The sequence below is a fragment of the Pelodiscus sinensis genome, chromosome 9 (assembly GCF_052426305.1).
Source record: "Pelodiscus sinensis isolate ZL-2025 chromosome 9, ASM5242630v1, whole genome shotgun sequence".
NCBI classification, from domain to species: Eukaryota; Metazoa; Chordata; order Testudines; family Trionychidae; genus Pelodiscus; species Pelodiscus sinensis.
Genome location: NC_143060.1, coordinates 9,534,667 through 9,553,464, shown reverse-complemented (window position 1 = coordinate 9,553,464; position 18,798 = coordinate 9,534,667). Strand labels below are relative to the sequence as shown.

The 18,798-nt window shown below is 40.4% G+C and overlaps 1 protein-coding gene across 1 annotated transcript in view; it reads left to right on the top strand.

Annotated features, from left to right (window-relative positions):
• The window catches only part of BEND5 (BEN domain containing 5), a 981,719-nt gene that overhangs the window by 40,888 nt on the left and 922,033 nt on the right, over positions 1 to 18,798 (top strand). The window contains exon 2 of the mRNA XM_089780410.1: positions 9,888 to 10,010. Within this exon, the coding sequence (XP_089636536.1) occupies positions 9,888 to 10,010 (123 nt within the window). The remainder of the gene's footprint in view (positions 1 to 9,887; positions 10,011 to 18,798) is intronic.

Sequence of the window (18,798 nt, the reverse complement as noted above, 5' to 3'; positions counted from 1 at the left end):
GCAGCATTTGTCACTTATCATCTTGACATTGGTTGCCTTTGGACCAGTCACCTCGGCACTATTCCTAGGACAGCTCATTACGTTGAGGCCATCCTTGAGACCTGATGCCTGCACAGCAGTCCCTGGCACCTTCTTGCATGTCACTGCCTTGGTCCTCTTGCTTGGGTTCGACTTCAGTGTCTGAGCTGGAATCATATTGGAGTTGAAGAAGGTGATGCCTGTCAATGTGCTGTAGACCAGATAGAAGTCAGGAATCCTCATATCCTGGCCTCCTCAGTGGCAAACCCATCCACAATGGCTTTTTGGATCCCAGGGTGTATCATCAGGCCCAGGCAGGGGGTTCTAGATAGGTCTCGGTGGTATCTGCCAGTAGGGACACTCTTTTGGCATTCCTGGGAAAGGACCCATCTAGAGATACGGAGCAGTCTTGCTCTTCGCAACTGGCAGTGTCAACCTAAAAGATAGTGACTGCTCAGCCATATGGAGCTCCTCAGCAGCTGCCACTGGAGCAACAGTTGCCTTCTGGCAAGATCCAAGCCCTGCACCCAAGTGGCTCAGCTCTGAGCAGTCAAGTGAACAGCATTACTCCACACTGCATCAGGAAGACAAGCTAGCAAACTGGTCCTGGTGACCAGGGGCAAGTTCAACCGGCATTGATGTTGTTGTGTCTGGAATGGAATACACCTGATAGCCTCCAATCTGCTGGGGATCCAAAATGTCTTAGCAGATAGCCTTAGCCTGTCCTTTCACTGTCACAACTGGTCCGTTTGGCCAGACATCTCACCCCTAAAGTACAAACCAGGACACACAAATTATCCAATACCAAGTTAATAAAAAGAAAAGAGAGAGAACTTTTCTTATCACCACAATATTCTTGTTGCAAGCATAATGACTAGATGGTAAAGTCACAAAGTAATATACTCATGGGGAATTCCACCATGGGCCCAAACTTAGTGGCAAAAGAGAGGAAAAACCCATTTTAAATTCACAGACATCAGATACCATTTCCCAAATCATAAAACAATAAAACCTAATGGATTTTTTTTAAACTTTACCCTACGTACAGAAGAGTGAAGAGTCTATTCTTGGAGGGTGACATTCTGTCTGACTCCCTCAGTAGCTGGAGAGAAACTGCCCAGAAACAAATGAGGGAAAACCCAACAATTCCTTTGTCCCAGTTTGAAATTCCTACCTACATTCCTATTGGCCAACTCTACCTGGCTTAGGTAAGGGACATGGTTAACCCCTTAGTACCCAGTCTGCTGTCTAACACTCATGGTCATGACAGTCTCCATCAAGCATCATGTCTCTCAGGTCAGCCTAGAATGAGCTGATTGGAGGTGGGCCATGCCTCGTATGGTCTGAAGGGTGGGACTTCCACTTCCCATATACTGGGGTTATGCAGGGTATGCATACAACATCACAGTAAATAAATGTTGAATTACATCAACAACTTCTTTAACAAAAATAAAACTGTTTATAGAAATATAATGCGGATCCCTCTCCATTCTGATTTTTTTAATGAAATAGTATAAAACACTCTGGTATTGTTTGTGTTCATGTTTTTTTTTATAATCATTTTTCCCATTTTGTTCTTTAAAGAGAAAACCAAAGAAACCAAATGCATAAACCTGTGGTAATAGAATGTTATGGCCGAGCATTGAAATACACAACAGTCAGAAAATTCAATTACCTTTCTCACAGCAGCTATTGTTAAGTCTACTTATGAATTTTGTATAATTTTGTACACTGTTTAAAATTAGTTTTGTTACTGTGAAATAATATATTTATATAACATTTTATACAAAATACAAAAGATTTTTTTCTTTTTTGAACAATAATGCAATATTTAAGGAAGTAAGAAAAGAAACAAAAAAGAGGGAGAGAGAATATGGGGAAATAAATAACAGATCAGAATAAAGTAGAGGATAGAGGAAGCTGATGAGCTAGGTTTTGTCTTAAACGTTTAAAACTGCATAGTCTTAAAGAGTTTAGACACAGGAAATGCAAGAAGAAACTTCACACAAAGTGGATACAGAAAATAAAGAGAAAAGAAAAGGAGTGTATGTGAGAGAACCATGAGAGATAAGTAAATTCTCTGTCTATTTAGTACAGAATAGAAGAACATACTAATATATATTGACAATATTGCTGTGGCTGGCAGTTGCAAGCTGTGAGCTTATAAAGGTTTGAAATCTAGAAGCCTCTGTTAATTGGATGATCCTTAGTCAGGGGGCGGGGCTATCAGGAAGGCCAGGTCTTTATAAAGCAGTGAGTCAGTGACCAGAGAGCTTTGCGAACAGGGAGTTTTGAGAGGGAGTTGGGAAGGGGCCAAGGTCCACTTGCCATTCTTTATAGTTTAGTTTAAAGGTTTTAATTAAAACGTCCTGCTTTACCTAGAAACCCTATCAATAACCTAGGGAGCTGTATGTCGTCAAGTATCAGAGGGGTAGCCGTGTTAGTCTGAATCTGCAAAAGCAGCGAGGAGTCCTGTGGTACTGAAGTGTTGGAGCATAAGCTTTCGTGGGTAAAGACCCACTTCTTTGCCCACGAAAGCTTATGCTCCAACACTTCAGTTAGTCTATAAGGTGCCACAGGATTCCTCGCCGCCTAGGTAGTTGTAGGAGAGAATGCAGGCAGAAGCCCAGCAGCAGAGTGGGGGCTATCCTGTTTATTGCACTCAGTGTAGCATGTATGATTACCTGCCCTATAGGTGGGTGGCGTATGCGTGCATTTGGTGCAAGGAGCTCCTGGCCTTCAGAGACCACGTATGGGCTTTGGAGTCCAGGGTGGCTGAACTGGAGGAGCTGATGGAGGCAGAGAGATACATAGATGAGGCTTTCTAGGACACTGTAGAATTGTCCCACCTCCGGTCAGACAGCCCCTGCACTGTTAAGGAGGATGAAAGGCTCAGGGAAGGAGAGAAGTCAACGGGAGCAGAGGGAAACCTTCCCATAGTTGGGACCCTCCTTCTAGATGTTGGGGTATCCTCTTGCACTGAGGTTACCTCTCCAGGGGAGGAAACTCCTGTCATTAAGAAAAGGCAGGTGTTAGTAATGGGAGATTCGATCATTAGAAATGTAGATAGGTGGGTTTGCGATGACCGGGAGAACCGTATGGTGACTTGCCTCCTGGTGAAAAGGTTGCGGATCTCTCGAGGCATCTAGATAGACTTATGTGTAGTGCTAAGGAGGAACCAGTGGTCGTATTACATGTAGGTACCAATGACATAGGGAAGGGTAGCAGAGATGTCCTGGAGGCCAAATTTAAGCTGCTAAGAAAGAGACTGAAATCCAGGACCTCTATGGTGGCATTCTCAGAAATACTTCCAGTTCCAAATGCAGAGCCAGGTAGGCAGGCAGAGCTTCAGAGTCTCAATGCGTGGATGAGACGATGGTGTAGGGAGGAGGGATTTAGCTTTATAAGGAACTATGGAAACTTTTGGCATAAGGGGAGCCTATACAGGAAGGATGGGCTCCACCTAAACCAAAATGGAACCAGACTGCTGGCACTTAACATTAAAAAGGTCTCAGAGCAGTTTTTAAACTAAGAGATGAGGGAAAGCCGGTTGATGAAGTGGAGCACATAGATTGGACAGACACATCTTAGAGGAGAGTCTATTGATAGAGATTCTCTAGGTTTTAGTCAGGAGGAGAGGATGAAAGAGGATAAAGTATGGACCAAATCAGATGAAAAACATTCACATAAAAAAGAATCTGACCCATCAGAAAAGGGCAGACAAATAAACAGTGACAAATTTTTAAAGTGCTTGTACACAAATGCTAGAAGTCTAAAAAATAAGATGGGTGAACTACACTGCCTCATGTTAAAGGATGATACTGATATAATAGGCATCACAGAAAACTGGTGGAGTGAGGACAATCAATGGGACACAATCATTCCGGGATACAAAATATATCAGAAGGACAGCACAGGTCATACGGGTGGGGGAGTGGCACTATATGTGAAAGAAAATTTAGAATCAAATGAAGTAAAAATCTTAAATGAATCAATATGTTCCATAGACTCGCTATGGATAGTAATTCCTTGCCTAATAAGAATATAACAGAAGGAATCTAATATCAAACATCTGACCAGAACAGTAATAGTGATTATGAAATGCTAAGGGAGATTAGAGAGGCTATCAAGATAAAGAATTCAATAATAGTGGGGGATTTCAACTATCCTCATATTGACTAGGTACATGTCACCTCAGGGCGAGATGCAGAGACTATATTTCTTGATACCTGAAATGACTGCTTCTTGGAGCAGCTGGTACAGGAACCCAAAAGGGGAGAGGCAATTCTTGATTTAGTCCTGAGTGGCACGCAGGATCTGGTCCAAGAGGTAACTATAACAGGACCGCTTGGAAATAGTGACCATAATGTAATAACATTTAACACATGTTATTGAGAACACCTGTTATTGAGCAGCCCAACACTGTGGAATTTAATTTAAAAAGGGGAACTATGCAAAAAGAGGAGGGTAGTTAAACAGAAATTAAAAGGTAAAGTGACTAAAGTAAAATCCCTGCAAGCTGCATGGACACTTTTCAAAGACACCATAATAGAGGCCCAACTTAAATGTATACCCCAAATTAAAAAACATAGTAAAAAATCTAATAAAGAGCCACCGTGGCTTAACAACCATGTAAAAGAAGCAGTGAAAGATAAAAAGATCTTTTAAAAAATGGAAGTAAAATCCTAGTGAGGTAAATAGAAAGGAGCATAAACACTGACAAATTAAGTGTAAAAATATAATAAGAAAAGCCAAAAAGGAGTTTGAAGAACAGCTAGCCAAAAACTCAAAAGTTAATAACAAAATGTTTTTTAAGTACATCAGAAGAAGGAAGCCTGCTAAAAAACAGTAGGGCCCCTGGATGTTCGAGATACAAAAGGAACACTTAAAGATTATAAAGTCATTGCAGAGAAACTAAATGAATTCTTTGCTTCAGTCTTCACGGCTGAGGATGTTAGGGAGATTCCCAAACCTGACCCGTCCTTTGTAAGTGACAAATCTGGGGACTTGTCACAAATTGAAGTGTCATTAGAGGAGGTTTTGGAATTAATTGATAAACTTAACAGTAAAAAGTCACTGGGACCGGATGGCATTCACACAGGAGTTCTGAAAGAACTCAAATGTGAAATTGTGGAACTATTAACTATGGTTTGTAACCTATCCTTTAAATCAGCTTCCGTGCCCAACGACTGGAAGATAGCTAATGTAACACCAATATTAAAAAAGGGCTCTAGAGGCGATTCTGGCAATTACAGACCGTTAAGTCTAACATCAGTACTGGGCAAATTAGCTGAAACAATAGTAAAGGTTAAAATTGTCAAACACATAGAAAACATAATTTGTTTGGCAAAAGTCAACATGGTTTCTGTAAAGGGAAATCATGTCTTATTAATCTATTAGAGTTCTTTGAAGGGGTCAACTAACATGTGGACAAGGGGGATCCAGTAGATATAGTGTACTTAGATTTCCAGAAAGCCTTTGACTAGGTCCCTCACTAAAGGCTCTTACATAAATTAAGTTGTCATGGGATAAGAGGGAAAATCCTTTCATGGACTGAGAACTGGTTAAAAGACAGGAGACAAAGGGTAGGAATAAATGGTAAATTTTCAGAATGGAGAGGTGTAACTAGTGGTATTCCCCAGGGGGCAGTCTTAAGACCAATCCTATTCAACTTATTCATAAATGGGAAAGGGGTAAACAGTAAGGTGGTAAAGTTTGCAGACTATACTAAACTGCTCAAGGTAGTTAAGACCAAAGCAGACTGTGAAGAACTTCAAAAAGATCTCATAAAACTAAGTGATTGAGCAATAAAATGGCAAATGAAATTTAATATGGATAAATGTAAAGTACAGCCGCTCTCTGAGTTACGAACGAGTTACAGACCAAACACTTGGCCGTAACTCGATCTGTTCGTAACTCGGACCCCATTGAGTTACACGCGGCCATGCTGTTCGTAAGTGCAGGTCGCGTTTGTAACTCTGGGACCGCCTTTACGACCGCTTCATGGGAGCTTTGGTCGTAATTGCGAATGGTCTTAACTCAACTGTTCGCAACTCGGGGAACGGCTGTAATGCACATTGGAAAAAAATAACCCCAACTATACATATAATATGATGGGGACTAATTTAGCTACAACCAATCAGGAAAGAGATCTTGAAGTCACTGTGGATAGTTCTCTGAAGATGTCCACGCAGTGTACAGTGGCAGTCAAAAAAGCAAACAGGATGTTAGGAATCATTAAAAAAGGGATAGAGAATAAGACGGAGAATGTCTTATTGCCCTTATATAAATCCATGGTATGCCCACATCTTGAATACTGCATACAGATGTGGTCTCTTCATCTCAGAAAAGATATACTGGCATTAGAAAAGGTTCAGAGAAGAGCAACTAAAATGATTAGGGGTTTGTAACAGGTCCCATATGAGGAGAGATTAAAGAGACTGGGACTTTTCAGCTTGGAAAAGAGGAGACTAAAGGGGGATATGATAGAAGTCTATAAAATCATGAGTGGTGTGGAGAAAGTAAATAAGGAAAAGCTATTTACTTGTTCCCATAATATAAGAACTAGGGGCCACCAAATGAAATTAATGGGCAGCAGGTTTAAAACAAATAAAAGGAAGTTCTTCTTCACACAGCGCGTAGTCAATCTGTGGAACTCCTTGCCTGAGGAGGTTGTGAAGGCTAGGACTATAACAGGGTTTAAAAGAGAACTAGATAAATTCATGGAGGCTAAGTCCATTAACGGCTATTAGTCCATATGGGTAAGGAACGGTGTCCCTAGCCTCTGTCAAAGGGTGGAGATGGATGGCAGGAGAGAGACTGCTTGATCATTACCTGTTTGATTCACTCCCTCTGGGACACCTGGCATTGGCCACTGTCAGCAGACAGATAACTGGGCTGGATGGGCCTTTCGTCTGACCCAGTATGGCTGTTCTTACGTTCTAAATAAGATTTAGGGGAAAATCCTGTGTATATGGAAACAAAGAGGACTTTACAATATCATCAATACCTTTCTTAACCAGATATTTAATATAGCTGGCATATAAAAAGCTTAACTACAGATGAAGTATATGTTATTCAAAGCAAAATCCAAAATCAAATATGCTTAGGAAACCGGTTTGCCTTAAGAGCTCTGGCAACTGTTTCCCCCAATACATAATAATAAGAGTTCAAAGTGTCCATCAAGGCAGTGGGAACAATGTAAGAAGGGATATGTAACATCAGTCCCAAAAAACAAACAAAATCAAGAAGTGTCTTCTTAGAGAAGGAGGAAATTCCCTGATAGGAAAGGTGACAAACTAGTTACAAGGAATCATAGCTTCTGTTTCATTACTGCTATTTTAGGGGGTGAAAGAAGGATGGAAGAAAGGAAAGAGAAGTATTTGATACTTGATAAGTTGTCAATGATTTTAGTTCCAAAGCCAAACAAATAAACTTGTGTAAGAGTAAGATGCTATAATTTGTACAGATGCTACATTGACAAATATTTAGGTATAATCAGAAATTCAGTACAGAAGCTTAGAAATAACCAATTATAATAAATTATTTTCTGGTGCCTTTCTCAATTACTCTCACAAGCAGTAGTTTTCCTCATCACATTGATACAGATAACTGATGTTAACTATAGTTAATAAAGAAGGGGCACTTAAAAAGAGTTGCTTAAATAATATATAGAAAATTTGAACAATATTCAATTGTACATGCATCAGAAGGTGTCAAAATCTGGTATGCATTTGGTAACATTTCAACATCCATTGGCAATCAATCTGGTCTGTCTGGATCATTATACGTCTGAGGCTCGAAGCCATCCTATACTTTCAGTCTGGCAAGGTACCAGAAAACAGATTTAATATTTTCACTGCAAAGTATACTTCTAATTGGAGCAAGTGCTTCCACTTGTTTTGTGTTTCCAAGCAGACATCAGGAGAAAAAGAGGTATCAGCTCCCTAAAACATGCCTTTCCAGCCCCTACAGGATTAGCACAGGATTGATTTTATTTTGTCCTGATATTACATCAGATTTACTATTATGAGTTGAAATCTGTCATCATTAGGAAAGCTGACTATTAGAGCTTGAGCGGTCCTTTCAGTTTCCAAAGTAAAGTGTCTCAGGCTGCGTCTAGACTGGCAAGTTTTTCCACAAAAGCATTTGCTTTTGCGGAAAAACTTGTCAGCTGTCTACACTGACCACTTGAATTTCTGCAAGAACACTGACGATCTCATGTAAGATTGTCAGTGTTCTTGCGGAAATTCTATGCTGCTCCCGTTCAGGCAAAAGCCCTCTTGCGCAAATGCTTTTGCGCAAGCAGGCCAGTGTAGACAACGCGGTATTGTTTTGTGCAAAAAAGCCCCGATGGCAAAAATGGCCATCGGGGCTTTCTTGCACAAAATCGCGTCTAGATTTGCGGAAAAGCGTCCGTGCCAATCTAGACACTCTTTTCCGCAAATGCTTTTAACGGAAAAACTTTTCTGTTAAAAGCATTTGCGGAAAATCATGCCAGTATAGACGTAGCCTCCAAGTCCAGGGAACTCTCAAAACAAAGAGGGCATCATGCATTGTTCTTCAGTTCCCTCTAACATTGCAATAACTTGCAGATAAGACCAATGGACTCTATTATCCAGGACCTTCAATATCAGTTAACAGCAATCCAGCTATTACCTTTAGTTGTATGGACTCAACAGTCTCCTCTGCATGGATCCCAGAGCTTGTACCCTTGATCCAAGAGGCAGGTTTCAGATATACCATACATATTTTTAAACTCATACTGATTATAAATGTAAATGTACTAATTTATTGTTTGTGGGATTATGTATTGTGACAGGATCAGATTGAAAGGTTACAAAAAAGTAGTGGAGGGGGCTGGGAGGTATATAAGCTTCACACTGAAGCATCTCTCCTCGCTGGGTAAGAGGTTGGTCTAGAACCAGGAGAAGCAATCAGAGGCAGTTGAACAGCTGGGAGGCTTGGCCAGGCCTGAAGAGTCAAGCCAGCCTGGGCTGAGTAGGACACATGGGGTTAATTAAAAAAAAAAAAGTTGAGACTGGCTATAAACGGAGGAAGGTTCTGGGAAAGTTGTTGGGGAGTAGCCCAGGAGTCTTGGAACAGGTGTTGGCAACATTGGTAGCAGCTATGAAAGGGTCCTGGGCTGGAATCTGGAGTAGAGGGTAGGCCTGGATTCCCCCCAACACGTACTTCCCCATTTCCACTGGGGGAAAAGACTGTGGAATTTAGTCTCCCCTTATATCATTCCCTAGTCAATGATGAAAAGAGCTAAACAAACAGCAAACTAACTTCCTAGGTGTGGTGCCTAAAACTGAGGGTTGCTCTGAGGCAAGCAAATCTGCCTGGAAGCGCAGGATCCACTGAGTTTAGATAGGAGCTTTGTCACAGTATATAAATTTAACACCAGTGTGATTTACTTATGTTCATTTTGGATATTAACATTGCATTCATGTATTTTTCTGCACTTAAGTGTGCAGTATACCTATACATTACCAAACTTCAGAGGGGACTGATGTATCACAGCACTCAGAACATTTCACAATGACCTTTGTTAAAGTATATTGCTTGAAATTCTGGTTTCTTAAGGAGAGTTCTTTGGGTCATTTTATGAGAGCAGAAATTTACATATACTTTTTGGCTGGGCCTGTTAAAATTTGAAATTTTAATAAACATAATCAAGATAAATATTTTGGTGGAATATACTCTAAAAAGAAAGTTATGTATATGAAGGAATATGCACAATTAATGAAAATACAAAAGCATGGGGGTAGGGGAGAGAGAAGAGAAATCCCTCAGTCTTTTTTTTTTTGATAGATTTGTTTTCTGTTTAATACTCATGTATTTATCTTCATGTTTTATTGTAACAGGTAGCGAACTAGGAAGTGATGATATCATAGCAGGGAATGTAAGCAAATATGCCGTTCTCCCAGCTGGTTACTATGGACAGCCAAAAAAAGGACATCTTATATTTGATGCCTGTTTTGAAAGTGGTAAGCTCCCTCATGTTACTGAACAGACAGTATGCAAACATTATTATATTACTGTACATCTGCAGAAAATATAAATTCTATCTTGATTTTCAGAGATTTGTTCTAAATACTATTTAATGTACTAATGTGAATTGTTGCATTGACTTAAATGAGATTATTCAATGAAGTCAATGGGATTATTCATGTGAATAAGAGACTTCATCCCAAGTCCACAGAAGTCAATGAAAATTTTCTCACTGTCTTCAGTGGCCTTTATATCAGGGAAAAGGTTTTGCTGAAATCTGTTAGTGTGTAAGTATGTAGAATCATCAGACTGGAATGGCCTTCAAGAGGTCATTTAGTCCAGTCTCCTGGACTCATGTCAGGATTAAGTATTATCTGAACCAGCCTTGTATTTGTCTAATCTGCTCTTAAAAAGTATTGTCAGAGCCATAGTAGGTATTTATCTAACATCTTCTAAAAAAAACCCAACTTCTAATTTTCCACATCCTCCCTACATATTTGACTTGTATTCTTTCAAATGGCTTAAAAGAAGGTTAGCTCCCAGACTTTTGCACTTGGCAATGCAGCATGGGAAGGAGGTAGGCAGCCCTTGGTGGAGAAAGAACTGGTTAGAATTATTTAGAAAAGCTAGACATACACAAATCCATGGGTGTGGGTTTAGTGCATCCGAGAATACGGAGGGAGTAGGCAAATATCGCTGCAGAGCCTTTGGCCATTATCTTGGAAAACTCACGGAGATTGGGAGAGATCTTGGATGATTTGAAAAAAGCAAATGTAGTGCCCATCTTTGAAAAAGGAAAGAAGGACAATCCAGGGAACTACAGATCAGTCAGCCTTACCTCAGACCCTATGGAGGGGATCCTCAAAGAATGCATTTTGAATCACTTGGAAGAGGGGAAAGTGATCAGGAATAGTCAACATGGATTCACCTGACCAATCTGATTAGCTTCTATGATGAGGTAACTGGCTCTGTGGACACTGGGAAGTCAGTGGATGTGATATACCTTGACTTCAGCAAAGCTTTTGATATGGTCTCCCACAATATTATGCCAGTAAGTTAAGGAAGTATGTATTGGATAAATGGAGATTAAGGTGGATAGAAAGCTGTCTAGATTGTCGGGCCCAACGGGTAGTGATCAATGGATCAGTGTCTGGATGGTGGTTGGTTTCAAGTGGAGTGCCCCAAGGATCAGTTCTAGGGCCAGATTTGTTCAGTATCTTTATTAATGGCCTGGATGAGGGGATGGTTTGCACCCTCAGTAAGTTTGTCTATGAGACTAAGCTGGAGGGGGGAGGGAGGTAGATATGTTGGAGGGCAGGGGTAAGGTCCAGAGTGATCTAGACAAATTGGAGGATTGAGCCAAAAGAAATCTGATGAGGTTCAGTAAGGCCAAGTGCAGAGACCTGCACTTGGGACAGAAGAATCCCAAGCATTGGTACAGACTGGGCACCAAATAGCTAAGTAGCAGTTCTGCAGAAAACCTGGAGAGTACAGTGGATGAGAAGCTGGATATGAGTCAACAGTGTGCCCTTGTAGCCAAGAAGGTGAATGGCATATTAGGGTGCAGTAGGAGGAGCATTTCCAGCAGATCTTAGAGATGTTATTGTTCCCCTTTATTCGGCACTGATGAAGCCACAACTGGAATATTGTGCCCAGTTCTGGGCCCCCCACTACAGGAAGGATGTGGATGCCTTGAAGAGGGTCCAGTGGAGGGCAACCAGAATGATTAGTGGGCTGGAGCATGAGGAGAGGCTGAGGGCTTTGGGCTTATTTAGTCTGCAGAAGAGTAAGGGGGGATTTGATAGCAGCCTTCAACTTCTTGAAGGGAGGTTCCAAAGAGGATGGAGAGAGGCTGTTCTCAATAGTGGAAAATGGCAGAACAAGGAGCAATGGTCTCATGTTACAGTGGGGGAGGTGTAGGTTGGATATTAGGGAAAAAAACCTATTTCACTAGGAGGGTGGTGAAGCATTGGAATGGGTTACTTAAGGAGGTGGTGGACTCTCCATCCCTAGAGGTTTTAAAGTCCCAGCTTGATAAAGCCCTTGTTGGGATGATTTAGTTGGGGTTGGTCCTGCTTTGGGTAGGGGGCTGGACACGATGACCTCTTGAGGTCTCTTGCAGCTCTGTGATTCTATGAAACACTTTTAGATTAATTTTAAAGAAGGGGGTGATTTTAAATGTCTTGTCAATGTCACTTTCAGGTTCACATTCATGAGCACATCTTTGAAAGTCTGGGTTGTATAGTTTACAAGGAAATATTTATCTGATATATGGTTTTATAACTTAACTGAATCTCTTTAAATGTAAGTCTTATGTTGGACTCTCATGGTCTCATCTTGAGCTATTCAAATTAATTGAACCTGTGCCATAAATATCAATAGGTGCAGGGAATATACTGCAAATTGAAAAATAATTTTTTTGCAAATATTACATTTAGGATGTTAGTTTAAAGATGAATTTTAAGTCTGTGTGTGTGTGTGTGTGTGTGTGTGTGTATTACATAATATATTTTAAAATTTTGAGTTACATGTATGTGTAAGACTCCAAATTTTAGTTTAAATCTGTTGTTACTAGCTTAGAGACATACACAGCACTGTTAAACACCATATGTAAGGAAGGCATTTGGCAGACTATGCTCTAGTTTCCAGAATGGTTTATGTGAGAGGTTCTGGTAATGCCAGAACTACTATTGTCTCATAAAGTGAACTTGTCATGAAGAATTAGGTCTCTCTGGGTGGAATACTGTCTGCCAGTTTTTAGATAAATATTAAATTGAATTATTTAAATCCCTTGATTAATTTATATAAAAAGTGATGCAGTGAATAATATAGAATATCCTTCTGTTTTTAATCTATGCATACAAGGCTCAAAGTACTTAAATATTATATTTAATAACTTTGAGTATATGTGGAAAAAGTGAGTCTAGTATCGTAAACTTATAACAATTATCAGATAATACAATCAGAAAATGGTAGTATAGTTTATTAAGCTGAGAAATTCATTATACTGTATTGTGTTAAACTGCTGTAGGAATAAAAAGGATCAATAGTACCCACTTCTATAAAGTTAAGATGTTGATAATTAGGTGAGTGTTTAATTCCAATTCCTAAACAGAGGAATTAGTTATTCTTAAACTTTAAAACATTAATTCCTTGCAAGAGGTAGCACCTTTCCTACTTAATGTATGGATTTTGACAGAAGGCAGATGGTAGTTGAATTATAGGATACTTCAGATGATTATTAATAGGAGTAAAATGTTCTTCTCTTATCAAACAAACACTGTTAGTTAACCATTAAGATGCAACAATTGTGGTACAATAGCATATAAGAAACTTGGGTTCCACTTATTAGTGGCAATAGTTCAATGCAATTCATCCTCTTGGAATTTCCTATCCCTTGTGCAGTAGAAATTGTGACAGTTACCTCCCCACTTTATGAAGTTTGGCTTATGAATATAAATATGCATAACTCAAAGATGCTTTAAACAAAATATGCCATGTAACCTATCAATTTTGTTAGTCTTCTGGCTCTGTGTATCTTACTTTGGTGCATTTTGTATGAAAAGTTAGAAATATAAAGTGGCTGTCCAAAAACTATGCCTTGTTTGGGGGAAACCAGAGAATCTGGCCCAGCAGGACAGGTGATGGGGGGCCCCAGAGAGCAAGAAGGAGGGTGTTAGTGGCATGATCAGCAAACCGGGAACAATCATATCCCACAACTTTCTATGGAAAAGTTCTGTCATGAGGTAACCAATGTGCTGAACATGCCACTGACACCCTCCTTTTTGCGCTCTAGGGCAAAGAGCACTAGATTAAATAAACCATGGGCCAGATTCAGTATGGTAGTTCTTATTATCCTAATGAGTTACAGAGCTCCCCAGTAATTTTTCTGTAGAAACAGAAAATTAGAAAATGTTCTGGTATACTTCTTTTCCTGTTTATTAATAGTTTCTCACTGTTTACATTATGAAAATGTTCATTGGTTCTTTTAATTATGTAGTGGGTTCCAGGACTATTTGCTGCAAGAAACAGTCATTTATGGTGTCTAGAAACTTTCTTTGCATCCTGTCCTGAGGGTGCATGTACCTATATATATGGGTTTAGTTGAAATCCCCATTATTAATGATGTAACTTTTGAAAACTAGGTCTCTGGTTTAGGTAATGTTGGAACATAATTCTTGGCATCTACTTTTAGAAATTTTAGCCTCCATGTCTAAACTATTTTGTTATTTTGACATAGATGTATCTAGTATACCTGCTGGAGTTCGAGCTAAGTCAGAAATTGATTTCCACAAATAACAGTGTTAAAATTAACTGTGAAGTATCTTTTTTTTCTTTTATGTTAATTTGTAACATGAAAAGAATGAAGTTGTCCCCCAAAGGGACAGGTATCTTAGGCCTAATGCAAAAACATTCACACTGTTAAATACCTGGCCTTTTCCTAAGCTTTTTAAAAATATGTATTTGTGCATGTTAGTCTCCGATTATGCTATTTGTTAAAAATGTTTTTTGAAATTAAAAAATGAAGCTGCTCTGTTTTTACTCTCATTCAAACACAATCTGAAACTCTGCCAAGAGACTTTAACTTGTCTATCCTCTTTTATAGATGAAAGTGTTATGACTGGATAGGTTGCTTGTTGTGGTCTGTGTTCAAGAGGTCATAATTAACTGTTTTGAAAATTTTCAAATTCAACCTTTAATTATTGTAAATATGATTTTATTGCATACTTTATGGTATAAATTACTGAAATACTGTCTTTTGTTGATCTATGGGACAAATAGAACTACATTTTTGCATTAAATTGGTAAAAGTAATGATGAAATGCAAATGATCAGATGAAGAAAGTTAAAATCTACTTTGTATTAAGTGATCCATTTTATTGAATTTAATTTTGTGAAACTTTTCAATGCATTTCTATAATTGTTCAAAAATAAGTTAACATAGAATACATTTTGGGGAGAAACTCAGACCTATTGTAAGTGTTATAACTGCATTGAATTCACTGAATCACTTATACCCCTCTGGATTTGGCTTTTGAGCTTTGCCATAAACAGGTACTGTGAATTACTACCCCACCCAGACCAAAAAACCAAACAAAACAGTGTTGGAAGCATGTATCATATTTCTTTCCCCTGTATGAAGAGAAAATAGCTTTTGTAGGCTGAATAGTAATGCAGAAGGTATTGGTCATATACAATGGAACAAAAATCTCTAAAACCACTTGTTAAAAATAAATACGCTTCTCTTGACTTTAAAGGAAAATATATTTTTAGATTTGTGGGACTCACACCAAATTCTACCACAATCTTCAACTTTCAGCAGAGTGACTGATACCTAAAGATAATAAAAATATTATTGAAGTTGTGCATAGTATAACTTTTCCTTTGGAAAAGTTTTTCTGCCTCCCAGTGACCATTTCTGCAATAGTTAGCGCTGCTTTTTACCAGTTTGAGGTTGTTTATGGATAAGCAGCTGTTTCAAGGCCATACCTTACTTAACACTCTTTTTTTTTTAAACAGAAATCCCCATCATCAGCAGCAGGGATTTCTGCTTAAACCTGATGGCATTATCTGTATAGCGTTGTGCAGATGCAAACACTTGTATCTGCATCTGATCTGTGATCTGCAGAATTTGTTCATGAGAGCTGCATCCACAAATGTGGATGACCACAAATATCCTTGGATTTGCACAGCTCAACAAGTCACTGTGCAGCAGTGATGCAGGACTGCCAAGCCCTCACTTACTAACCCCCACCACTGGTCCTCAGAGCCGCCTTGCTCTGCCGCCTACTCCATCTCCCCTGTACCTCCTGTTCTGCTCCAGGCAGGGAGGCTTCAATTCTGGGCCCTTACATGCAGGACTGCCCTCCTAGTGTGGGGCTTGGATACCTCTAGGTGGCTGTGGTGGCTCTAACACATGCAGACTCATCTGGGACAGACAGTGGTGACAACTACTTTCTTCACAGCATCTGCTGTTGCTGCCTGCTAGTTTAAAATACAACCACATCTTTCAAAATGGCACTTGGTTCAGTCCCTTTTGGGAAATGTACTTTACCTCCACTGTCCAAGCAAGCTACAAACTACAACTCCAGTAATGCCCAGTAGGCTATTGCCACATATTCAGCAGAGACTTCAGCTGCCATGGTCCCTGGGGCAAGGTGGGAAGGAGGTCAAGGCAGGGGCATGGGCAGAAGGCGTGCGGCTTAGGGAAAACCTGCGCAGAGAGTGCTCCCTCAGCAGTTCAAAGGGGCCAGAAGCTCCGTGCCCTTTTGAAACACTGGGCTCTGGGGCAATTGTCCCCTTGCTTCACCACCTGTTCATGGGCCTGCACATTTTGCAACCCACTGCTGGATAAGTCAGAGAGCAGAGCTGGAGCCTGCAGGCTGGGTGACAGCCATTCTGTTTGGGTGAATGTGTGCTGCAGAGCCCTGCATGGATTCAAAATGTGTATGTGCATCCAAACTGCAATCAACAAAATAGTCTGTGGATTTGCAAGGTTCTAATGATCTGACCCTCTGTTATTTCAAAGCTAGATGTCAACCTAAAACTCTGTATAGTTATTGCCTTCATAACTGATATACTATTGCAATGTGGTCCCATGCTTGTAAAGCACTAAGTTTCCAGGTTCTGCTCCTATTTATGTGAATGGAAAAATTGCCTATGGTTTCAATAGTAGTTGAATCATGTCTTAAGGTAGAGAGAGGATAAAATAGCAAAGATTACAAAGACACATTCATAGTGACAAAAGTGAAAAAACTGCCATCTGTCTGATCCTTATTACAGTTGCTCTCCATCAGCTGTGTTTTAAATAATTATTACTATTCCAAGCTGCCTTTTGGAGCACAAGCCAATTCCCAGTCTAGATTTCCTCTCTTGTATTATGTTCATCTATATGTATCATTGGGTAGCTGAGAATAATCATTTAGGATATACCTACACAGCAGGGCTAAAGTTGAATTAAGCTACACAACTTCAGCTACGCCAATTGCACAGCTTTAGGGAAATAGCACAACTCAGCTTAAGGCACTGTCTACACAGCAGGAAGTTGAAGCAAGAGCACTCTTCCTTTGCTTTTCCTTACTCCTTGTAAAATGAGGGTTACAGGAGTCAGAGCAAGAAGTCCTTCAGTTCAACATTATTTTGAAATAAAGGCTTGTAGTGTAGACACAGTTTTTGTAATAATGCTGCTATGTAGACATGCTCTTAAAGAGCTGACTGTTTGGGGCCTTCATTTCTATGAGCATATTCATATAAACTGCAGAAAATGCAGTAAAAGTTTGTCTATTTCTGTAAATGACATCTGTTTGTAGTTTACTTTTGTACCATCAAGGTAAAGTATTTACTAAACTAGTACACCTTGATGGTACAAAAGTAAATTACCATCTTTTGGAAGAAGCAAACTGTGTTCCTATAGCGATATTATGTCACTACACATGGCAATGCAAGATTATGGGGTGTGGGGGACACAGCAGGAGAAAGCTCCCTGGAGTGAGCAGAGTCTTTCCCTGCTGCCTCTCCCCCTGGTGGAGAGAAACCCCAGTGGGGGAGGCATCAGGATACGGTAATTCCTCATTTAACACATGCTCCCTTAACATGTTTTCATGATAGCATGTTTTTTTTTAGGGAACGTTTTTTGAATTGCATGACTGTCCCCGGAATAACACGATTTCCCCAGCTAGCCCGCCGCCGGCAGCTGTGCGGTGCTTCCCCCGCCTTCCTGCAAAGTAGCAGAGGGTTCGCCGCTCGCCGTGCCGTTCCCCCTTGACTCCCCTTTGCCAGATGCCTTGCCCCCTCTCCTCCGCCCCCGTTTGCAGGCTGGTGGCTGCACGGGGCTTCCCCCGCCTCCCTGCAAAGCGGCAGAGAGTTTGCCATGCCATTCCCCAGCAACCCCTGTCGCGCCCCCCCGCCCCCAAGCCGGACACAGTGCAGGTCCCGGTAGACATGTCACAGGGGCATACTCCCAACTCAATCTCCCTCCCCTCTCCTCCCTTTCCCTTCCACAGAGCCAAACACTTCCCCTCCCTGCTGTAACCCAGTCCCCTTTCTCCCATAACCTTATGTCCCGGTCCCAACAGACACCACCGCTTAAAACGCAACCCCCACCTTTTCCGTTATTTTCAATGGGAAAATTGACCCCGCATAACACGTTTTCACTTAACATGATCATTTTCTGAAACATATCTATAGTGTTAAATGAGGAATTACTGTAGTACACTGCTAATAAAAGCAATGTAGATGTGGTAGATAGTGCTTGGGTCTGTAAAAAGTCATGCAGGATATATATTCTAAGGTCCTGGCATTGTCTTACTGTCTCCACTGTTATGTATACCCATGCTGAGGGACATGCAATAATCTATATATTGCCATAAGTATAGACATAACCTTTGTTTTAGATTTGGGGCTGCTAATGCTTTCTTTCAAAAGCAGATACTAAATGGTTGTTGCTACCAATGGGAATAATTTAACAAATGCTTCCTTTCTGAAGATGTAGGCTCTTCACTGAGGAGTGTCCCTGTTGGTGCTTCATCTCAGATGTTTTAGCACCTTTATTCAGAGAATTAAGACATCAGTGCCTTTGGTAGGCTGTGCGCACGGGGCAGCCAACACGCGTCGTTTGGAATGGTTACTGTGCATGCGCAGCTAACTGACCCTTCAGTTCCTTCTCTGCTGCCATTGCATCAGTCATAACCCGCAGTTACCCTAGATATTTTGTAGAATTTGTTAGATTCGCAAAATTGTGTGTTATTTATTCTTAGTTAGTTAACTTTTTTTAGAACAATTGGT